This window comes from Rattus rattus, chromosome 2 (genome assembly GCF_011064425.1).
Source record: "Rattus rattus isolate New Zealand chromosome 2, Rrattus_CSIRO_v1, whole genome shotgun sequence".
Lineage (NCBI taxonomy): Eukaryota > Metazoa > Chordata > Mammalia > Rodentia > Muridae > Rattus > Rattus rattus.
The window spans coordinates 71,609,197-71,634,285 of NC_046155.1; the positions used below are offsets into that span (position 1 = coordinate 71,609,197).

Here is a 25,089-nt window from a genome sequence, read left to right on the forward strand (position 1 = left end):
TCCATTTAAAAATTAGAGATTGTCAGCCTGTATAAAAGAATAAAAAGTAAGCTCTACGCTTAAATATGAAGATGTGGATGACTTACAGGTAAAAGGCTGCAGTAATCTTTTCCCATGAATATTTACCATAAGAACATTGGATGAGCTGTCTTTGTCTGATATAAACTGAAGACAGAAAGATGTTCATAATGACAAAAAGTCAAATATATTCTAAAATGCGATCCATTAAAAATAACACCCTCAAAATAAAAATAAAAAGCAGTAGAAGTGAAGGAGAAGGAGAACTAGTTAAATCAGTGACACTTAAACATTTTAGGACTACTTCTTGATACTTTGAGAGAACATTTAGACAAAGTTAGAAATAATCTACAAGGCTTGAACAATGTGGTCACAGTTTTACTTAATTGACACCTATCAATTCTATACTCTTCAGTGACAAGAAGCCACATTTGAAGTCAAGCAAGTCATAAACTACAGATAGCATGGTTCATTTGTAAAGCATTCCTGCTTTAACTGGCTTTCCAGCTGCTCCTCTTTGTTTTTTGTTTCTCCCAGTACTAGAGATCGGATCTAGGGCATGGAATAGCCTGGGCAGGCACTCCGCTACTGAACTACATCTCTTCACTGTCCCCTTTTAAAATTTGTTAGCATACAAAATGATGGGTTTCATTGCGACATCTAAAATAGGTGTATTTTCAAGTATACCACGCCAGAGCATATCCTGGTGTATTTTATAAAGTTCAGTAAATTGGAGAGGATGGAAAGTGTAATTAAATTGGCATCAAGAACCAGCAGAATACAATAGCACTCTAATTAAACAACAGTAGACCCTAGTTAAAAGTGGGTAAGACACTTAACTGTTGCGCTTCTCCAGAGGAGACAGATGTCTAGAAAACACAAGAGAAACAGTCTGTTGATATTCATTTGGGAAATGGAAGTTAAAACCAGAGAAAAATCACCGTGAACTCACTAAATGAGTAGAGTCAAACGACAGACAGGGATTGGCACAGTGTGGAGAAATTAGAACTCTTACTTGCTTGGTAGGAAAGTGAAATGTAGAGCCAAGGTTCAGCTGTTTTTCAAAACATCACAGGTACTTTATAATTCTGAAACTCACTTCTTTTGATTATGTCTAAGTGAAATAAAAGTTTGTATCCTCAGAAATAATTATACAGGAATGATTATACCAGCATTGTTCATCAAAGCCAGAAGCTAGAAAGAACTCAGCTTGTCTCAACTGGTGAATGAGTACAGTGCAATCTGAAGGAACAGGGGTGAATCTTAGATGTAATAGATGACCTGAGTCAGACACGGATGGCACTGTGCTTTCCACTCTGTGACCTACCTAGCTGAGGTCAGTATTGAAATTGATATGCTTTAAATAATACTTTAGCACCATTTTCTTTTTTCTTTCTTTCTTTCTTTTTTTTTTTTCGGAGCTGGGGACCGAACCCAGGGCCTTGTGCTTGCTAGGCAAGCGCTCTACCCTGAGCTAAATCCCCAACCCTAGCACCATTTTATTAATCTTCATAATATTAGCTAACACGCCATGAATACTCTTTTTTTTTTTTTTTTTTTTTTTTTTTTGGTTTTTTTTTCCGGAGCTGGGGACCGAACCAGGGCCTTTGCGCTTCCTAGGTGGCGCCTACCACTGAGCTAAATCCCAGCCCATGAATACCTTAAAAGCTTTCAAACCATTTTCAAGGTTTTTTTTTTGAGTGGAGAACTGCTTGGCTTTCTGAAAAAGACTTAGGAAAACCTCTGGGAAGACACAGAACTTGGAAGGAGGAGTGGTGAGAGGGAGAGGAGACATGATGGGAAGGGGCTGGAGTTGGGGTAATTTTCCTCCTAAGTGTGGAGGGAGAACACCAACAACCCGACATGCTGAGAGCTGTCATGATTGCAGTGCTGTGGAGATGGGGCCAGCTACTGAGTTGGTAGGAACCTTTACCTGTTTTAGACTAGTGCTTAGGCCCAGCTTTATTTGAAGAGGTAAAGCCAGGTAGCAGGAGGTACCCAGTGAAAGCATAGGTAGTTGTAGGTGATGGTCAGCAGTCTGATGGTGATAATGAAAAATCAGAAGAAGAAGGAGGAGGAGGGGGAGGGAGGGGAGGGGGAGGAGGAGGAGGAGGAAGGAGGAAGGAAGAGGGAGGAGGAGGAGGAGGAGGAGGAGGAGGAGGAGGGGAGGAGGAGGGAGGAGGAGGAGGAGGAGGAAGAAGAGGAGCGACGACAACAAATGGGCTGAACCACTTGGCTAAGCCAGAGAGGAGCAGGGTCTTGTTCCTTGTAGCTGTATATATTAGGAAATAATCCTGTAGGTTCAGATTGTGACCCACACACTTGAATTGGAATTGAGTGTTATTACTCAAAGGCACTAATTAGAGATCTGGAACAGAAGCACTGGATCGTCATTTGGTAGCTGTCCCCTTCCCTTGCATCTAATGCCTATTGGGCAGTTCTGGCTTGGGCAGAGCTTCCAGTAAGGCCAAACAGTTGAACCGAAGGCATCCTTTCTTGAGTTTGCTGTGGTGAATGCAGCGTAAGCGTCGTGCATGTGTGGCTAGATAGTGCTCCTGAAGCTGATTGGTCAGGAGGTGAATGTTTTTCAGGTTAGTTTTGGACATCACATGATTGTTGAGACAGTGTAAATTCAAAGTGTGTATTGCTTAGTGAAATTAAATGGCAATTACTAAAGTCTTCCTTGAACGAATCCCAGGGAGACTAAAAATGAAAAGTTGATTTTGAGACTAAAGAAAGCATGCTTAAAGTTGAAATTCAAATACTAAATGGAAAAATGTCACAAATATGTCTTGTTTAAGATTTTTCTGTACAAATGAGTTAGTTTAGGAATCTTCAAAATTCAAGATATTTTCTTGCTAGGTTAGCTATCTTTCCTTCAGCAATTGAAGTATTTATCATTACTCCCAAGACCTTTTTAGCTGTGTTCAAAATTAGGGTCATCTTCCCTGACAGTTTTCATTGCCCATTAGTTGTGCGTGAATGCTTCAGAAAAACCTTGAATAGTAAATCCTGGGGTGGATTAGTCTCCATGGGGACATCAGTCTTGTTTGATGTTGGCATTCATTGAGTTCTCAGTCTGCTCTGTCACCAAAGAATACGTTTTCCTGTAAGAAGGACTGTGAGAGCAGGAGGTGCTGGTTGGACAGCAGTAAGGGAAGTTCATACCAGTAACTCTGCAGTCCAAGGCTGCGCTGTAGAGCTCAGTAAATACTGTCTAGTTTGTAGAGTCAAAGTTTGGAATTCCATTACTTTTGGTAAACCATTCGGAAAGTGCCTTACTTTGTAAGTCGTTTTATTGAGAGAGTTAAGATTTAAAATACAGAAAAATCAGGTTAAGGAAAAGCACTTAGTATTAACAATTTAATTTTTTAAAAAATCTGTAAGTTCTATAGTAATAATAGCTTTTTTCTTTCTCTATTTATATTTTTATTAAAACCATTTGTGGTAAGTCTTTTACCATTAATTTAAAATCCAGTGATACTATATAAATATAAGAAGATACTACTTTTTTCTTAAACTAAAAATTTCATGTCAGTAGACTTAATCTGAAAGTCACCTTAGTTATGTATATTTGAATTCTTAAAATTGCTTCTAAGCTGTTAGCTTCTATAAGGGCCTTGTTTTCTGGGAATTTGAAGACTGGTTTATATACCTGCTTGTTCATCTCTTAATCAGCTCACGAAGCGCATACTTGAATGCAATTTAATATCACCTGGAAGTGGGGAATCATTATGGAAATAGAAGTAAAAGCTTTTCTGATTATGGACAGACATGTACTCTTCAGTTTTGTAACTTTAGCAATATGCTAAACATAATGGTTTCAGGTAATGACTATTTTACAAGTACACAAATAAAAATAGTGAAGAAACCCAGATTTTCCATTTTCGGTTGTTCAGAAGAGAATAACTCTTTATCATCCATCCAGCAAAGACATGCCATCAGATCCAACTCCTAGTGCAGTAGTGCAGTGGTGGGGATCTAGTCCTGTCCTGACAGTGTAGACCGAGTAAAGAGGAAGACACAGCAAAGAGCAAGCAGTGGCAGCACTGCCTGGGAGCCACTTTAGGATGTGAGGACCAGGGTGCTTGGCTGAGTGCTTCTGCTCTACCCTCCATCCGTGAGCTCACCCGAGCTTCTCACTGAATGACCTAGGGCTCTTAACTACAAGCTTTTAAAAGATAAAACAATAATCTTATCCAGACAATGTAAACATGGTCTGACTTAATCGATGTGTTATTTGCTATAAAACCAGTAAACATTAAAATTGTTTCAAAGAGCATTTGCAAGTAATTTAATGAAATAGGAGATTTGAGATTTGATTGCTAGATAGAGTAAAGCAACTACTGATGTTCTCTGACATTAGGTAGTATTCATTCCCCTCAACTACTGATGTTCTCTAACATCAGGTAGTACTCATTCCCCTCAAAGAATTGGACAGGTTAACCTCTGTCCCTACAGAGCTGTAAAATAACATACTCAGAGGAAAACCAGTAGTGGGTTTTTGTTTCCTAGAACTGTTTGCGACAGCTGGTTTTGGGTTGCTTTGGAGGGAGGAGGACTCAGGTTCTGTCTTCTCTAGTCTTCTCCTTCCTCATCTTTACTCCCTTTGGAAAGTCCTCTCAAATGACTTCCCCTTTGCTAATTACTCTGAGCCTCTGCTGTCTGGGGTGACACTTGAGGCACAGGAAGGCAGGTGGGTGAGGAGACAGGTGTATTTTGTTAGGCTAAATAAGCTCTCATTTGGGGACCGGTTTGGCGAAAGTGAGAACTGGCCTATTAATATTCATGTCATCCTACTTGGTGCTTTGGAGATGGAAACTGCACTGCGTAGCTCATTAATCACCAAAGCCCAGCCATCTTGCCCCAGAATTCAAGGTGGATTTTCTTCTGTATAGCTGAGGGGAGCTTTATTATTTTTTCCTGTTATCAGCTGAATCCTTGGAACAGGGGATCTTGTGAAAATTTTCTGATTTATTCCTTTGCACAGCCTAACTGCAAACTGCGGACCTGGAAAGAAACATTAAGTACTGGTACCCTGTTGCTGCTGGCCGGGCTTAGAAGGAGATAGAAGGTAGCAGTTGGAGTTGACATGATTTTGCGTGCCCTCTGTGTAATTCAGTAAACACAAGGTCTTTGGGAATGTGCCGTTCAGACTGAACAGAAGTTGGCATAAGTTTGCTATTAGTCTCCTTTTATTTGTTTCTTACCATTTGTTTCTCGAAACTGAAACAGAAGGCAAGCATTAGCAGTCCTGTTTTTTGTTTGTTTGTTTTGTTTTTTACCTTACAGTTTGTAGGCTCCTTGTACTTTAAAAACAGAAAAAAATGTGGCTTATGCCTTGCTGCATGTGTCAGAGGGTCCGCAAGACCATTGCTGTCTTCACAGTGCTGAGATGCCGTTAGCCTTCCTGACTCACCTTCTCACGAGTGGACACATTATCTCCTAGAGGCTCAGGGATGCAGCGGATTAAATACACAGGCAGGCATGAGACTCAGGTGGCAGAACCATGGAACTCTCCTCATGTATTGTTTTTTATTTTGGAAAGTGCAATATCTTTCCCTGTCACAGACTGAATGAAACATATTGAACTTGCTGTTATTTTTAAATGAATTATTAGATACATTTTTTTAAAATCTCACTTTTGGTAAATTGGTAAATATCTGTAAATGTGTTCCATTAGACATAAACTCTTGGAAGTTCTCTCTACTTTTCTAAGTATAAAGGGATTTTGAGACCTGTTAACTTACATGATGTCTTTGGCTTTAAGGCAAATAGTCCTTTACTTTCTTTTTTCTCAAATAGTGTGCTTTCCTATGTAATATGTAATTTTTTTTCCCACTGTGTTTGGGACAGTTAAGCAGTGTTGATAAAAGGCCTTAACTAAAGAGATTTAAGATGTGATAGCCACACATTAATGAAGTGGTATTCTCAAGTCAGTAAGCATTGATGACATGGGGATGCTTCTTTAGCAAGGGTTTCTGAGCTTCTTGTAAAAAGGGGGCTGTTATCCTCAGACTTAGGTCTTTCTCATCTCATTGAAATGATGGTGGAAGAGGAGAGCCAGGCATGTCCAACCTTTTGATGTTGTGACATAATGATGTCACTTACAGAGTTCACACTAGTGAACCACACAATTGAATTAGAGAAAACAAAACAAAACAAAACAAAACAAAAAAAAAACAAAAGAAAGAAAACAACACCAGGCCTGCTTTATGTATATCTTCCCTTGGCTTCAGGGCAGAATATCTATGTAAATTTGATATTTTTCTGCATGGGAAGTTTCTCTCTGTTCTTTTATTATTTTTCAGTGATATATAGTGGTGTGGGTACATGGATTTTATACTCGGAGTTATAGATCACTTTTATTTTGTTGTTTAAAATAGTGTAGTAATAATAGCTATAGCTGACGGGTGGATCTGCTTGAGTACTGACACCAGGATCCAGTAAGCTCATTTGTGTGTTTCCTGCCCAGTCCTAAAGTCAATCACTTCTCCTAGCACAGGTTTCTTTGATTACAGAAACGTACCAAGGTCTTGGCAGTAGGGCGTGCTCATTTCTCCTGGGGTGTTTCTTTTAGGTCCTCTCAGCTGACAGAAGAGGAGTGCGTGTGTATAGGAACTCTTGAGTGTGCACATCCTTATAGTGTGCACATTTCTGTGTGGACCCATCTGTGTTTACAGCAAGCCAAGCTGAGTTCTCACAATTTCTTTTTTTTTTTTTTTTTTTTTTTTGGTTCTTTTTTTTTTCGGAGCTGGGGATCGAACCCAGGGCCTTGCACTTCCTAGGCAAGCGCCTACCACTGAGCTAAATCCCCAACCCCGAGTTCTCACAATTTCAACTATAACCCATCGTCACTTGGATAGCTCTAGCCACAGCAGTGAAAACCCTACCACCTGCTGTCTGTCTGTCTGTCTGTTTTTACATATCCAGCAGTGTCAGAACTATTAACCTGTACCCATGGGAAGCAGTTTTATCAAAGTGTAGTAAGTACGCACACTTCCTTTTAATTTCACCTGCACAGGCCGCTTTCATTTCCTGACTTGATTATTTCATCTTTTTTTATATTCAGCTCTTCCAGTAAGACTGTCCCACACATTTGTACTCCCGTTACATTTTATTGTTAAGGTTTGTGTGCCTTCATAAGACCTTCTACATGATTTGCAGAATTTTGCATAATTAAGATTTACTTTCATTTAAAGTGCTGAGTTTTGATAAAAATGCTTAATATGATGTCTTTGCTGATGATGCAGTATCATACAGAACAGCCTTCTCCCCTAAAAGGGCCCATGTTCCATCTATATTAATCCCTCATCTAGACCTCTCAAACTCTTGCTAATAGGCTTGCTGCAGTTTTGGTTGGGATTGTACTGTCTGTGCAGCAACTTGAAAAGAACTGTTATTATAACAGTTTTCATCACGAAAAGCGTGTTGGCTGGAGAGCACTGCCTGAGTTCAATCCCTAGTTCACAGCCATCTGTAATGGGATCTGATGCCCTTCTTCTGGTGTGTCTGAAGACAGCGACAGTGTGCTCACACACATAAAATAAACAATAAATAAACCTTTTAAAAAATTGTTGTTCCATTTATTTAGGTCTTTGACTTCCTTTGTACAAGTTTTATACTTTGTAGTGAATAGAATCCATACATGTAAACTTTAATCATAGCTTTCTTTTCATTGTGTTTTTAATTTTACCTTCCTGTCATTGTTATTATAAAGGAAAAGAACTGAATTTCACATCTTAACATTTCAGTTTAGGCTTTGCTATATTACTTATTAGTTTCACTTTTTCTCCATTCTTTGGGATTTTTTTACAGTCAAGTCATCTATAAAGAAAGAGTTGATTTTTCTCTTCCTTATTTTGAAATAATCCCCTTCTCCCTCTCTCTTTTTCCTTCCCTTCCCTTCCTCTCCGTCTTCCTCCTTTCCTTTTTTTTTTGTTCTCTTCCCAACAGCCTCAGGACTTGTAGGCAAGGACCCTTCCACTCATTTGCTCCCCAGCTCCTTTATTCCCATCCTCTCTTTTTTACATTAGCTAGGACTTAAAATCTCATACTAATAGGACCCAGCTATCTTCACAGTCTGAAGTGGGGAAGGAGAGCGAAAAGTCTAGTTTCTTACTGTAAGTACGCTGTTGGCTATGGTTTCTGTGGACATTTTTAAACAGCTTGTGCGGACTCTTCCCTGTCGCTTGTAGAAGTTTTTGGTCAGCTGTTGGAATGCGTCACATGTATCCTGATTAATGGGTTCACTTTGTTTTCTTTGTGGTCCTGTGGATGAGGGGGGTCACATTAGTTACCTTTCTCTCTCTTTTTTCCTTTCTTTTATTCTTTTCTCTTCCTCCCCTTACTCTTCCCCCCCTCCTCCCCTCCCTCTTTCTTTCCCTTCCTTCTCTTTATTTTTAAAGATTGAGTTTTTCATGTTAATGTACTCTTTATCTGGACAGTGGTCACAACAAACCAAATTTTAGGACTTATTAACTCAAAATAAAAGCTTAGTTAGATTAAGAGATCTTTTTAGTGTAAGGAAAATGACTCCCTGCTGATGTTTCTGTGTCTGATTTTTCATAGGCAGAGCACCCTGCTAATGGACCAGAATGTGGTTACGGCTCTTTTCACCAGCAGTACTGGCTTGACGGGAAGATCATTGCTGTGGGGGTGATAGACATCCTCCCATACTGTGTGTCTTCTGTGTATCTGTACTATGATCCTGATTATTCATTCCTGTCTTTGGGTGTCTATTCAGCATTAAGGTAAGGCTGCTTTGCACAGTTGTAACGAATCACACCAGTTTGTCTACATTTCATTGTGTGATAGGAGTCCCCGTTTGATAGTGTGTTAATTTGCTGGTACAGTACTTGTTGGTTTCAGGAATTGCTTTTAGCAGTGACACCGTTTGGTCACTGTTGCCATGGCACCAACCAGACATTCCCAGAACACCTTTTGGCTCAGTTTGCACCTCTACCTGGGAACCTTTACGTCACATTCCAAATAAAAGGCAGACTCCCTTCGCCCTGGCCCTCTTTTCTCTTCTTTCTCTCGCCCCTTCCCCTTGTCTCATTTCCCCCATTAAAATCTCACCATGTAGAACCGTTGTTGGTGTTGGTTTGGTGTGTTCTTTCCCCATGGGTGCAGCAGATATCTGATATTAATAACAACAGTACTCCCATAGCTTATATTAATATTTAAAATAACAGTTTTAGAACTGGAGAGATGACTCAACAGTCTAAAGTTCTGTTCTTTTATAAGATAGGAATTCAGTTGCCAGCACTCTTAGGTAGCTGCTGACAACCACGTGTAACTCCAACTCCAGGAACCCTGCTGGCCCTCTTCTGGTCTCTACAGGCATGCGTGCGCGCGTGCATAGTAAGCAAATTATGGATAGGCTACACTCTAAAATGAAGCCCTGTCTAAGAGAAGATAACAAAAGCTCTTGAATGTTATATATTTATTGCTACTATTAAAAAGAAAAAAGAACAAGAAAGAAGATTTTCAAAAGGCAAAAAAATGTTCTTCGTGCTTTGGAAATTAACACTGTCCTATACAGCCTACTTATTCAGCTGGAAAAGTAGGGAAATTTTGTGCCAAGATTTCTCTCACTACAAATTACAAGCACTTCACATACAAGCCTTGCAGTGAAGATTCAGCTTCTCTACTGGGCAGCCCTCATCTCTGCTAACAGATAGAGAAGGCCTGGAAAGAAGAGAGGATGTGCTGTCTGTTGTCCATCGCATTCTAGGGAAATGTGTCCACTGTGCTACTTGTGAATCATATATGCCAAAAGGGCTGTGTATAATGCATATATAATCTTCCCTGAACTTACTGGCTATTTTAAAAATTTTGTTGTGCTGTTAAAATGGCATAGATTCCTTGAACATTCTAGGGCATATGGGATAATAATTACAAATACCTTTATTTTATGTAATATTGGTTGTAGATCAGCTCTTTTTCCCATTAAAGTATAAAATCTGAACTCAGAAGTATTTATTTGAAATAATTTAGAGTTTATTGGGGTACCTCTGTAGCAATAATCATTTTGTATTTTAAAAAACAGTTCTCTTTTTAGAGTTGAGTATTTTGATACTTTCCATTAGGTTTTATTTGAAAATCGAAACCAAAATTAACTGTGTTTTGTTTTTGGCAGAGAAATTGCTTTTACTAGACAACTGCATGAGAAAACATCACAGCTCAGCTATTATTACATGGGTTTCTACATTCACTCCTGTCCCAAGATGAGATACAAGGTAATGTCAGTTTCATGCCTGTGCCATTCCTGTTACAGAAGATGACTTTCCAGTACAGTGTGCATCTTGGGGCACAGCCCTTGGCATGTAGATGCGGGTAATGGATTATTAAGGAGACTATTTTGCTCTCTCATAAGGAGTTCTTTCTGAAATGAGAGGATCATATCCTCCACTGTGCTGACATGATGCTATGCGTTCGTTGTGAGATTTAAGGATGTTCTGCAGTTTCCTTTTAAAAAATAGTTATCAGGAGTCTCTTTAGTGAAGGCTGTTGATACTTCTTCAGTGTAGTTTGGAGCTAAGAGGATCAGACTGCTGTGCCACTGAGACTATCACTCTTGTCTGCTTCACTGAGGAGTGGTTAGCTCTGAAGGCCACAGAAATACAGTGGGATCTCAATATACAGTGTATATTGCAGGTGATGCTAGGGAAATCGTAGCATAAAATGAGGTCATGTAGTGGTTGGTAGATGGCCTAGGAGGATATGGGGTTTTCTTCCACAGAGTGGAGGAGGAAAGAAGGAGGGGCTCAAATGAAGTGTATGTTTATGGGGAGACAGGAGTCAGAGTTCCAAACCTATGAGGCCATCATAGGAGAAAGAAGAGATAGACATTAGGGAGACCTGTCCTGTCTATAAGAAGGATTTTTTTTTTCCCTAAATAATGTGAAACAGTTTAAAAACACGTCAAAGCAAAAGCTACTTACTGTGTGCCCACGGCTCTGCAGTGATGCGTCTGCCTTCTCCTACCTGTTCCTTTACTCAGTTCCTGCCTTCATCTTCTTTTAAATTACTTTGAAACATACTAAGGATAACCCATTTTTGGCAGATAGGGTCTAAATCAGCCATAGTTGGCCTGGAATTTGATAAGTGAACCGTGGTGGCCTCAAACTCTCATCTGCTTGCCACTGCCTCCCAAGTGCTGGGATTAAAGATATGCGCCCCCATGTCAGCCATGGATGGATGCCTTTGTAAACTGAAGAATCCAGGACTGCCTTACCCCGTTTTGTATTCTGAGGTGCTAGGAATAAAAGCCAGGACCTTACACATGCTAGGTATGTGTTCTACCATGAGTTATAACTCATGTGTTATACCATGAGTTACCTGAGGCCATAAGAATATCCTTATATTTGTAAATGTTTTTATGAGCATGAACACTTTGGAAATGATTACAGTCTTAACATCACACCTGAAGAGTATTGACAATGTTTCTAAATACTTTCTATGATATAGTCAGTGATCCTATATCCTGATTTATAATTTGCTTTAGTTAAATTAGTTTAGTTAACATAGGACCTGAACAAGGGTCAAAAATTACATTTGGTTAATATATTTTAAAGCTCTTTAATCTATTTTTTCCACTGTTTTCCCCTTCCTGTCCTTTGAAAGAATAATTTATTGGACTTAGTAGAGGTGACCTTGACTTTTGAAGCTTTGAGGTTGAGTATTGAATAGCTGGTGGTTCCATTGTCAGCAGTCCTGGCCCCTAAAAGCAGGACTGGCTTTGGTTTCCTCAGGCATCATTTCTGCATTTAGGAATTACTTCTCCTGCAGTGTATACTGGATCCTAAAACTAAATTTGATATTCATATAGTAATAGCATTTCCCACCTCCAAATTTAAGTGTGTCCTGTTTATAGATTCCAGGTGAAGTCTGTTGATAGTTCTCTTCATTTTGTTTCCTAGCAAGCTTATAGTGGCTTTGCTGCGTAGAAGATTTTGTGTGCGCATGCGCGTACACACACACGCACACACACACACACACACACACACACAAACACACACACACACACACACACAAATGTAATTGCTCAAGTTCCATCCAATTTTAAAAAATGCAGATTTCTCATAGGCTTGATTTTTACCCAGTGAGTTTATCTCCAGGGATCTGCCTGTCTCTATCTTCCAGCTCAGGAATTGCAAGCACGTGTCACCATGTCTAGTCTTTTACTTATGTTCTGGGGTTCTCCCCAGCATCTTACCAGCTGAGCTATCTCTCTAACCCCTACATAATTTATGTTTAATACTTAATGAAAACTTGTGAATGAATAGACATGCTAATGAGGAGGTGGTTGCATTAAACATCAGCTGTGTGGGATGGCGACAGAGTCATGTTTTGAGTGTGATTAGGATAGATTCTTCGCAAATATGTTGTAACACAGGGACAGGCACATAGTTATTAGATAATATGGTAATTCTGTGACTCTAGTTATGGAGTGTAGGTAAGTATTCTGATGGCAAAGAGGTGGCAACACAGGTGTGGGAGTGGGGAGGTTGCTTGGCAACAGCTAGTCTCAGTTTTCACCCCTGAAAAGCAGGCTGGTTTAGGATGATATAGTTGATTAGTATTGAGGTGTGAACATGTTCTTTTTCAGTTGGATAGTTAGTTGTATTAACACAAGCACTAAAATTCGCAAGGAGCTTGCTGTTAGCTGGGCCTTTTAATTCAGAACTAGTATTAGCTTTGCCTTTCTGGAAAAACACTTAAAACTGTCAACACTTGCCTTTGCTCAGACGAAAGTGGTACTGAGCTCCTTCCTCTGTTGATGACACATGTACAGGCTCACTTTGTGGACTTCGTGGGAATACTTGCCTTTGTGCTAGCACATATCAAAGATGCTTCAAGGAGTAGTGAATTTCTAAGCCTTATTGTGTCTTCCTACAGTCTGATATTCTTTTAGCCCCTTTACCTCCACGACTCACTGTCTTCCTTTTAGTAAGGTCTCTAGAAGCAGAGGGTACAGTGTAAAGTGCTGTGGAAACCTGTGTAGAGCATGTCCTCTCACTAAACCACTGCGTCTCAGCTCACTGTGCCATGAGCACCTCCTCGTTTAGACAATGTATCTAAGAATACTGCCCAGAGAGCGTATTTATAAGTTGTCCTGGTGGCCGGAGGGGTAGCTGAGTAGTGAAGAGCACTGGCTGTTCTTCCAGAGGACTTAGCTTTAGTTCTCAGCACCACATGACAGCTCACAATCATCCAACACTCCAGTTGGAGAGGATTGAGCATTCTTTCTGGCCTTTCCTAGGACCAGGTATGCACACAGTACATGTGTTTACATGTAGGCAGGACATTCATACACATTCATATATGTGAAATAAAAGTAAATAAATCTTTTAAAAAAAACCCTCAAACCCTAAATTCATTCATTCTCATTCTCTCTCTCTCTCTCTCTCTCTCTCTCTCTCTCTCTCTCTCTCTCTAAATTTAACGAAGGAAACATAAAGACTAGTATTTACTCATAGTAAGTTCTTCCTGGCATTTGACTATGTTTTTGAAATCATGAATCCTGAAGAAAGTCATTTGAAAAGTCAGGAAATTGGGGAAAAGTATATAATTCTTCCATTAAAGTTACATCTGAAAATTCAACATTGAAGTGTTACTTGTTTGAGGAATCCCTGTGTCAGATGGAAGGAAAGTTTAGGATGTGACTGAGGGAACTGATGGCTGATGTGGCATTGCAGGAAGCAGGGCAGCGCTGGGTGGAGGAAGCTGTTTGGTCTGATGAAAGACTTGTGTATGGCTGTTGCTGTAGCAGCATGGGGTGGGGCTTGTTGTTAGCAGTGTGAATAATGCATGCCAGAGAGGGCATCAGATCCCCTATAAATGATGAGGAGGGAATTGAACTCAGATCCTCTGGAAGAGCATCCAGTGAGTGCTCCTAACCACTGACCATCTCACCAGCACATTAGAAGAAGGAATTTGGGGTTGGGGATTTAGCTCAGTAGTAGAGCGCTTGCCCAGGAAGCGCAAGGCCCTGGGTTCGGCCCCCAGCCCAAAAAAAAAAAAAACCAAAAAAAAAAAAAAAAAAAAAGAAGAAGGAATTTAAAAACATACAGAGTTAGACAGGGTGCTACACAGCTGTAATCCAGCACTTGGGAACTTGAAGCAAGAAAAATAGCAATTTGAGGCAGTCTGGGCTACACAGCAATACAGTGCATCAAAAGACAAAAGAAAAAAAAAGACGGCCAGTGAGTTAGGGGTGTGTGTAACTATCAGCTGGTAAAGACCCTGAACTCTCCTCGTGCTGTCCTCAGTTCAGTTCTTAGGACCACATGGTGGAGAGAGAGCCTGTTTTTGCATTTTTATCTCTGACCTACTCATGTGCACCATGGCAGATGATTCCACACACATTTACACAACAGGAAAAAGTTGTTGGTTTTTTTTTTTTTAAGAAAAGTATACAAAATAATGTTCTAAGGAGTAATAAATGTGGGAAGCAAAATCACATTATAAATTGACAACCTGAAATTAAGATTCTGTGCAGTACTGCTGACCTACATTCCAGGCATTGGGTTATCAGAGCAGTCCCAAAGGCTTGCCTGCATTCTCCATTGCCTCAGTACTTGCAAACAGTATTAAACTTAGCATTTCTCACTTGTTAAGTGCTTTTGAAGGTATCTGTAGTGGTGAATGAAAATGTAACTTGGAGTTCAAGGATTTTCCATTTCTAGAACCTCCAAGTCAGTATTTGTTTAGAATTTAGAAACACTATCAGAACTGTAAAATAAGATAGGTGACAGGGGATGAATTGAAGTAAAAAAAAAAAAAAAACCCAAACAAAAACCAAACCAAAACAAACAAACAAACAAAAAAACCCCACAAAAGCCAAAAAACCATTTAACTCTTTCCATTTAATTCGTGTCCACATTTTATCTTTGAGGGAGAGATATTTTGTCATGAAGTTGTATCAGTGATTTTGTAGATCTCATGGTATGTTAGAATTTTTATATAAATTTATTTTGTAAAAACAGCATTTGCTTGGAATCACTGCTTTTGAGCACTTGGATTTTCAAGAAACTACTGATTTTAATTTTAATATTTCTAGTTCAGATTGTTTCTTAGGGGCTGGGATGACTCTGCTGAGTAGGCATGGGGACCTTGCTTTGGTAGCCAGTATCCATTTAAAGAGCTGGGTGTGCCATGTCTGTCTGTAACTCCAGTGCTGAGGCACAAGAACTGGCAGACACTCAGCTTGCTGGCCAGCCAGTCCAGCCAGACCACTGACCTCCGGGTTTGAAAAGAGATTGTGTCTTAAAAAGTAAGGTGGAGATAAAGGAAAACACTCAAATTCAACTGCTGTCCCCCACCCATGTACTAAGGAAATTTACAACTTGTATGTATTTACAGGGCGGTACATAAAGCAATATACCAAGTGTATTTAACTATGCTTGAAGATGCATTAATGTTTTTATTTTTTGGATTTTCTTGTACAGATTTGTCCAAATTAATATCTATGTATTTTGTTATACAAAATATACATATAAAAGCATGTCTGATATCGACAAAGTAGCTCTTTCTGCCTGCTTTGTATTACTGAGTAAGAAACCTGTCATAGAATCATGCTCAAATGATGATTTTGTCTTTTCCATATAGAGTTGATTGGAGGTCTTCATGGCCACTGCCTTTTCCTTGCCCATCAGAGCTAGTGTTCATTTGCCTCCTAGTGACTGGCCTGGTGACTGACTTTCACTGACTGATGGATACCGTGTAAATAGTCGTTTAGGGTTTCTGGGCTTTAGCCTTGGAGGACCAGAATGTTTCACGTCTATATTTTGAGCCAGGTGTCATGTAAAAGGTCCAGCTGCTCTACTGGAGAGAGAGGCCTATCTGATGCCTGAAGCTACCTGGGATGGTTCAGTGTAACTGCACGATCATTGAATCCAGAAAACCAACAGCAAAGCACCAGCTGAGCTCTAATCTGCAAGGACTCCTGAGTTATAAATTACTGTTTCAGGCTACTGCGTGTTGTGGCAGTTTGCTACACAGATTACAGAAGTGTGCTGTAGATATAGAAATCACCCTGTGTTGATTGTGTAGCCTCATGTCCTAGAATAAGCAGAGCTGGGCAGTTGTTATGGTAGCTCAAAGTGAGAGGTTTTGCAGAGCCACTGAGTTTCTCTGTACTGCACAGAGATTCTGTGTAGTTAGTGAGAGTTTCATCTTTACAAGATTTTTATTGAAAGCTCTTATTTAGCAAGTCATTGTCACATGTCAACAGATTTTGCTTTTGTTTGAGTTACTAATGATGACCACTACAAGATGAAATCACCATGCGGTCATCTTGATAATTATATAAACAGCACATGTTACTGTACATTCTCCTCTCTTGCTTACGGTTCCTTAGTTTGCAGCATTTACATTACCGAAGATGGTTTGGGTTAAGGATATATTTTATGTGTTTTACCTACATGTATGTCTGTGCCTCATTTGTGTGCTTAATGCATGAGGAGGACAGAAAGTGTGGTGGATCTTCTGGAACTGGAGTTATAGACAGTTATGAGTTGCCATGTGGCTGCTTGGAATCGAACCTGAGTCTTCTGGAAGAGCAGCCAGTGTTCTTAACTGCTGACCCATCTCTGCTGCTATATTTTATTTTTAATGGTGCCATTGGTATAAATATGTTTCTGTGATCATACATTAACTTTGTAACCTCTAAGGTTGTGCAGTAAGCCTTTATTTAAAAAAAAAAATCCTTTCAGCTTTGTTCAGATTTTTCCCTTATATATGGTGAATTTTTTCCTTCTAATTATTCCATCTTTGGTGTGTTATTTTCTCAAATTCCTTTATTCACATCTTAATATTTATCCTATATTTATGTATATCCGTTTTCTTTCTGTGCGAAAAGGTTTTACTTCAAAATTTTTACTTATTTTGCTAAAGTTTTTTAAAAAAAGAATTTTTCAAATCCTTACTATTTATATATCAAGCTTACATTATATTTTTCTTTTTACCTGTTTTTGATACATTTAAAAACTACTTGATTACTTTTGGAGTATACTAAAATTAGACATAACTTAAAATACTTTGCTCAGTGTTATCTCTCAGTCCTGCTGAGAGGCTGTTGTATTCTCAAAGGGGTGTTTTGATGAGGTTCTTCAAGAAGACTGTATGCAGGCCAGAGTAAACAGTGATTTCAGGCAGTCTTCTTTGGTATCATGACATGGCCAGACATCAGTGGAAACACCAGAAAGGATTCTGAAGTAGCAGAAAAGAAACAAAGGGCTAGTTCATCTTTGAGCCAGTCCTGCTTATACTGAATGCCTCAGCTGGACTGTGGGCAGACAGGACCCCTGGAATTCTACAGGACTTTGCCCACAAGAAGGTTTTGGCATTACTGTTACAAAAGCTCCTATAAAAATGTTAATTGCTATTAAACAGAGCTGCATTAGCAAAATCCTGTGCTACTGAAACCCCTGAGCTTCAAAGGTTCTTGACCAAACAGACCAGCAAATGTTATTTTACTACAGTCTAGCAGACCAGGGCCTTACATGTGGTTACATATGGTAGTGACTTTTCTATTGCTGGACTGAAAGAAATACAAATGATCTCATCATTACCCACAGCACAGAACAGAATAGTGGATTCTTTTGATTCAGCATCTTTTTTTTTTAATGTTAACTGTCCAATGGATTAGACATAGTAAAACAAATCACTACAGAGTAATTTTAGTAAGGGATTTTTGATGCCTCCTAGAGGCACTGGGAGGTAAAGAATCTGATACTCATCACAAAATTATGTTTCTAAAATTGTCTCAAGTGAAGACATGTGGCATATTGGAACCAAAAGTAGTTCCCCTGGAGTCCTCTGGTCTAAGCTTCTCATTACACATGAGGAAATCAAGATCAAGGTGGTTGATTCGACTTGCCGAGTGCTTGCATTAACTCACATTTATTTTTATTAACATAAAGGAGCATCTAAACCAAAGGTAACTCTGGGTAAAAGCACTTGTTGCTCTTGTGGTAGAAGACCTGAGTATGATTCCCCAGCATCTGCATCAGGCAGCCTACAGCCATCTGCAACGTAGCTGGAAGGGATCAAATGCCATTTCTGATCCCCTCAGGTACTCCTGTGCACATGGAACACCCACTCATATATGCATATACAAAAATAAAGATAAACCTTTTAAAAAAGAATTGGAGTTCACATAAATACTATTGTTAGATTTTTGATAATTATATGTTTTTCATTTTGGACTAACCTAAAACACTTCAGTTTTTATTTAGTTTTACATTTATTATTTGTGTGAGTACACATGAATGTCACATGAGAGGGCAGAGAAAACTTGTACAAGCTTGTTCTCTCCTTCCGTCCTGTGGGTTCTGAGTCTAGAACCCAGGTGGTCAGGCATTGTAACAAGTGCCTTTACCCACTGAGCTAACTCCTTTTAAAGTTAAATATTAACTGGGGAAAATCACTCCTTTTAACCATATGCCTATTATTTATTTTTGTCAACGCTGCAATGAAATAAAATGTTTAGGAGTAGTACATAATTCCTAACCTTAGAATAATTATCAGGAGTCTGTAGTTTTGGAAAAATACTAGTGCCTGAACGAACTTTATCCTGATCTATTAAAGAAGAGTGTTTGCTTCCCTTGTCTATATGACCCAGTCACTCTCTTTCTTTGCCCACAAACTTACTGCGCTCCCTTGTACTGGAAATTATAGTGGGGCTATCTTGGACCTGCCAGAGATATAAATAATGACACAGAGGCTTTTTAATATTTTTATTCTTAGGCCTTTTGCTAGTCTTTCTCCCGACTAAACTTAACTGGACTTGTCCTGATACCACCAGCTCTATCTCTCTTTCACTCTGGTCAGTCCACAGATCTCCATGTTCCTAGCAAATTTCCTGCTTCTGCCTCTTCTCCCAGTGTCCTCTCTACCCTGAAGTTCTGTGCCCAGCTATTGGCTCTCAGCTCTTTTTACAGCCAATCAGATTGTTTCTAGATCTAGATTGTTTCTAGGCTAGTAAGGACGAGTGAATATTTACAAAATATGAGACCGGTGATGACTCTTAGAAATAACAGTACCAGGATCCTACCAGCATTTGACTCTCCACCAGTACAGAATTAACTACTGATCATACAGAGACACACCTTCATACAGTGTATCCCAACAGGAAATGTTTTCCCTTCTTTCTAAACCAAACTTGTGCCACCATAAAGTCAGTGTCTGTTTCTCTCTTTGTTTCGTTCTTACTTGGCAAAGCTAGAAGTGTAATATCTCTGCTTCCAAGAGTTCTTCTCAAGTTTAACTTCTTTATCTGGAGGTCCTTTGAGCCCTGTCTTATAGATATATCTGCTTAGTTCATGTTCATGGAGAACCTACTCTGTCCAAAAGATCATGATAGATGTTAAGGCAAAGAAAGATAGACAGACAGCTTTCTCCTTGTTCATCTCTAGGATATCTTGTTTATTGTTGTTACTAATGTGCAACTAACTTATTGATTGAAGAGTTAGAATATGTGTGTGTGTGTGTGTGTGTGTGTGTGTGTGCTTTGCATAGGAAAGGCAGATGAGTGTCTATGAAGATAAAACTGAGAAGTAAAAGGAAGTAGTGAGTACTGCATACAAAGCAGGCGGTTCTACTGGAAACTTTGGACTTAGGAAAACTTAGGATTCTTATCTCCAGTGTAGCTTATATTTTATGTGGATTATTTTCACTTCTATGTATAATTTATATATTTTTTTTATTTTTGTATTTTTTACATTTAGATACACCGTGTAGTCCTGGTTGGTCCTTAACTTGCCATTTAGACAAACAAACTGGCTATGTTCTCAGAAATTTGAGTTCTGAGAATAAAAGTGTATATCACTATGCCCTGCCTATAATTGATTTTGTTAAGACTAGACTAGTTACTAGAATATTGTGTGTGTGTGTATACACACACACACACACACACACACACACACACACACACACACACACACACACTGCATATTGTGCACACACACATACTACCCTGGTCTTAAGGGTGTAACTTGATACATTTTGACAAGGCAGACATCTCAGTGTCACCTAAAACAAGAAGCAGAGTGTGGCCAGCACATAAGGTTCCCCTAATTATTTGCCATTCCCAAAGATTACCATTGTCTTCTGACCTTATTCTAGTTTAGCCTGGTTTTGTACTTTATGTAAATGAAAGTATGTGTAGTGTTTTAACTGGCCTTTATCCAGACATCGTGTCTGCCTGCTTTATCCCTCTGTTTGTATGTAATGTCGGCTCTCTTCAATAGATGACTGGAGCATTGTATTTAATGAATATATTGCATTTCACGTTCCTGTTTTCTCTTTTTAAAAAAAGATTTATTTATTTATTTATTTATTTATTTATTTATTTATTTATTTATTATATATAAGTACACTGTAGCTGTCTGCAGACACCAGAATAGGGCATCTGATCTCATTACAAATGGTTGTGAACCACCATGTGGTTGCTGGGATTTGAACTCAGGACCTCTGAACGAGCAGTCAGTGCTCTTAACCACTGAGCCATCTCTCCAGCCCGCTGTTCTCTATTTGACTAATACAAGTACAGATGTGAACACTGACTTACATGTCTTTGCTGACCATCTCTGTGTATTGTAATGAGTATAGACCTAGATTGCCAGATCACAGGGTATGTGTATACTTGCTTGTTTCATAGTGCCTGTTTTCTTAAGACGCTCTTCAAATATATGACCCTACTCCTAGCATCCTCTCAATATATTGACTAATATATAAGGAATAGTGGCATGTTGTAGTTTTGCCTTGCATTTTGCTGTTTATTGTCAGTGTGAGCACCTTGTCATTTGATTGTTGGCCGTTGGTCATGTGTCCAGGTTTTATGACCACTTATTAACAGGGTGACTTGCCAGTTATTTGTATGTATTCTTTATACATCATGGATAACAATCATTTGTTGGATAAATGCTCTATGGTATCGCCATTGACTCATTGCTTGCTTTTATGCATCTTTTAAGGAGAGGAAGTGTAGGAGGACTTTCTCTAGTTATTTGATTGGCTAATAAAGACCGCAAGAAGCCAGTCGCTGGGTAAAGAGGGGGAGGTGAGTTTTCTGGGCGTAAGAGAGGAGGAGGACACAGGAGAAGAAAAAATGGCCCTTTCAATGTAGGTGAGGGAATTGTCAGACCCAGTGGTGGCTTTTGCTACTGGAAGAATTTCAAACATAGAATAGATGATGAGTCTAGGACAATAGATTCTGTGCCTAGCGGTTGATTTTAAAATTAATATTGTCTGGTGTCTTCCATTCACAACGATTCAGGTGTGTGATGAGAGGGTGGAGCCCTGTGGCAGCAGTGTCATTGGCAGATCCAGGTTGCAGTGTGGGTAGTGGTGGCGAGGTAGTTGTTTGAACAAGAGCTGTAAGAGCTGGAGGGACACCTGCCAGAGCATCTTCGCCAAACCAGCCAGAGAAATGAGTGGCAGCAGTCACCGGTCATAGTCTCGGGCCATTGCACCAGGCTAAGAACAGACAGAGACTACTGATGCCGGCACCTAGCCAGAACAAGTGTGTGTTTTTTGTTTTTTTTTTTTTTAAATTACATGCTACATAGAATTTCACTATCCCAATGTTTACCAGTTTTCCTTCATGATGAAAGTTGGTACTTTGGTGTCTGTGTTAAGATGTTTTTACCTTTCTATTGCCATGGAAATGCTTTATGTAGCCTGTTTTTTCCTTTATGTTCTCTTGCTTTTGAATTATGCTTTTAAGAGACCATCAGTGGCCTGCATGTTAAAGCAATGATGATGTTTAAATTTATTGATTTAAGTGTCCATTATATTGTTAGGTGACAGAGTACAACAATATTATTCTCTGATGCCATGTATAGCAAATGTGTGAAAGATGTGTGCTGACACCTTAATGGACTGCTTGTAAATGAGTATCACTATCTTTGAAATTGACATTTTTAAGGTATTTTAATATGGAGTAAAGGGACAGCAATCCACTGGGAATGCAGACTGCATAAAGGAATGGTGCTGCTGATTTATCCCTTCACTCCTCCCTGTGGACTCTGAATGAAGGTGGCCCCCATGTGCTCATGTTTGAGTCTTCATCTCCAGTTGGTGACACTGTTTGGGAAGGAATAGGGTATGGTCTTTGAAGGTTATGTTGCAAGGAGGGCATTGAGGTTCCCATTGTTCCTCACTCCGCCTCCTGCTTTTGGATCATGATCTGAGCTCTTAGCTGTCCCTGCCTCCATGCCTTTGTTTTGTCGTTGTTGGAACTCTAACCCTCCAAACCATAAGCCTAATTAGAGTTAAATGCTTTAGTTTATAAGTTGCCTTGGTCATGGTAAATTGTCACAGCAATAGAAAAAAGTAACTTAAACACTACCCTTAAGTACCTCATTTGTGGTTTTCAGGTTAATGGAAATGAATTAATACAATAGCGAGGTATTCCTTTTATCAATACGATTTTAGTTTGTAGGATAAAAGTTGAAGTTTAGCCATCACACTTGATTTATGTGGTGCCAGGCCTTCATGTGTGCAAGGAGATATTAACAACTGAACTACATCCTGAGTCCCTGGATGTTCTCTAAATACTATAATAAATAAATAGCCAGTAACTCCACACTGAAATTTAATAATTCACTTAATATTTCACTCTTCCCAAGAATCAAGTTGTTTTTGAAAGAGAAATTAATTTTTTTGTGTGAATTTTAAAGATCTACTGTTTTCTTGTGGAGCATCCTTTTAGTCCCTCCTTGTTGTTAGGGATCTTTGGTAAGAGCTGTCTTTGTGACTCCCAGAAGAACCTACGTGTGGGCCGTGGCTGTAGCTTCTGCTTTCATGTAGTATGTTCTCATTCTCAGCCGATAGTGTGGTCCTTGTCACCCTCCCTTTCCTCCTCTTCACCTTTCAAGAGTCATCTCAACTCTGCCTCCTTTGTGAAGCCTTGCTGCCCTTCTGACTCAGTGTATTGTTTCCATTGCAGTGCATGTTTGACACCAGTGTGGATGGCATTGACTCATGGAATTTCCCCAAAGTCTGTTTCATTAGAGTCTCAGCTCCTGGACAGTTGAGCTCATTAATTGTTGTAGCGCTATCCCTGCCTTATAGTAAGGGTTCAGGGTCGCTTTAGATGTGTAAGTGTAGGTGCGTGGCTCATGAGTCATTTGGTCACTGGGTCGGGAGAATGCAGCCTGGGTCTGATGTTTGCATTGTTTGGCACTTCTACAGGTTATCTTATTTTGGTAATATTAAGGACAAGGTCACTTTGAGAAGAGATAATGAAAACACTGTTGTGTTTGCATTGTCAGAGAGAGGCAAACTGTGCTTCCATTTGTGTTCTTCAGATTTTTCTCAGACATTGTATTTAATTTAAAACATTTGTAATTGTCAAACTGTGTTGTATCATTTGAGTTATAATTTATTAAATTATTTTAGAAGTATCTCTTAGTATATTTATACTACTGTTAAAACACAAACAATAGACTGAACACCTGGGACTGACTATCTTGAAAATAGCACATTGCCAGGTATAGCGGCACATGCCTATCATTCCTGCTTTTAGGAGGTCCAGACAGGAAGATCAGGATAAGGCCATTCTTAGCCACGTATCAGGTTCCAGGACAGCTCATGGAGCCACATGAGATCCTGTCACAAAACAAGAAAGCAGGGTCAGTGAAATGCCTCAGCAGGCTACGGCACTCACGGTAGAAACCTGGTAACCTGAATTTGATGCCAAGAATCCATAGGAAGGTGAAGGAAGAGAACTAGCCTCCCGTGGCATGTCTGTTTCCATTTTTTTTGTCTTAAAAATTAAAAACAATATCCAAAACAAGCAAAGGGATTCATTTCTCACATATATGGAGTCTGGGGTGTCTGAGATCCAGGCACGGGTAGTTTCTATGTCTGGTGAGAGCAATTCTCTCTGCTTTTAAGATGGCACCCTGACCTCTATGTCATATAGAAAGGATAGAAGGACACAGGGAACCAATGCTGTGCCTTAAGAGACCTTAGCTAGTTTCCTTACTTTAAAAAAACACCAGTCCATTTATAAGATGGAGCACCTTTAAAAAGCACTGGTCTCTTCATGAAGATGGGAGTCCTTTCTACTGAATTACTTCTTAAAGCTCACCTCTTAATACCACCATTCTGAGGAATGAGTTTCAGCATGAATTTTGGAGGGAGACAATTGGACCTCAGCAACATCTAATTATATATGAACCGTTGTAACTAAAACCCTTAAAATAACAACTAGAATACGGTATAAAGTAACTTTGTGGGGAGTGTGATAATAAACTTTGTGTAATTGTACAATATACCCTTACATTAACTTTTTCCATGCTCTAACATATGAGAGAAGGGCAGTGAAGTGAACTGAATAGAGACCCACTGTGCGTCTCTCTTTGTACATGGCATAGTGCCCCTAATGTCTACAGATATCTTTGTGGGTCACAGTTGAGATGGTTGAAGAAGTCTGTGCTACTGACTTCTAATGAGATAGAAGTCAGTGGTGCTCCCAAGCTTTCTGTAGTGCACAGGAAAGCCCAAATGACAGTAAAGCCCAAATGTCAGAAGTTCCAGAGTTGAAGGATCTTGTTTAAAGTGTTACTGGTTTGCCGCCATTCAAATCTATAGGCTTTACATTTGTGTTTTCATGAGTAATTTGACTCTTGATATTAAAAAGTAACATACAAATTGATTGGTTTATATTAGAGAAATGGTTTTTTGTATATTGACATGACCCTGTCTATCTAGACACTTATGATGCTAATGCTATACAAAAATCTTCTTTAAGGGCTTATATATAACCTTTACATTAACTTAAAGGTAGTTAATGTTTCTATGCAGTGAGATCTGCCAGAAAAATCTAGAGTTGGTAGGGTGTTTTGTTTGTTTGTTTGTTTGTTTGTTTGATGGCCAGATGTAGCTCTGGCTGCCCTAGAACTCACAATTTGACCAGGCTGGCCTTGAGTTTGCAGAGACCTGTCTGTATCTGTCTGCATCAGTCTTGAGGACTTATAAAAGCAGCAATAGCAGCATAAGTAAGTTCTTAAGGGTCTGATTTCTTAGTTTTTAGGAGTCATTGCAGACATA

The 25,089-nt window shown here is 39.4% G+C and overlaps 1 protein-coding gene across 7 annotated transcripts in view; it reads left to right on the plus strand.

Annotated features, from left to right (window-relative positions):
* Positions 1-25,089, plus strand: part of Ate1 (arginyltransferase 1) — a 114,781-nt gene that overhangs the window by 38,776 nt on the left and 50,916 nt on the right. For all 7 annotated transcript variants that reach the window (XM_032892459.1, XM_032892460.1, XM_032892456.1 and 4 more), the window contains 2 exons: positions 8,590-8,771; positions 10,163-10,262. In XM_032892459.1, coding sequence (XP_032748350.1) covers positions 8,590-8,771; positions 10,163-10,262 — 282 coding nt within the window. The remainder of the gene's footprint in view (positions 1-8,589; positions 8,772-10,162; positions 10,263-25,089) is intronic.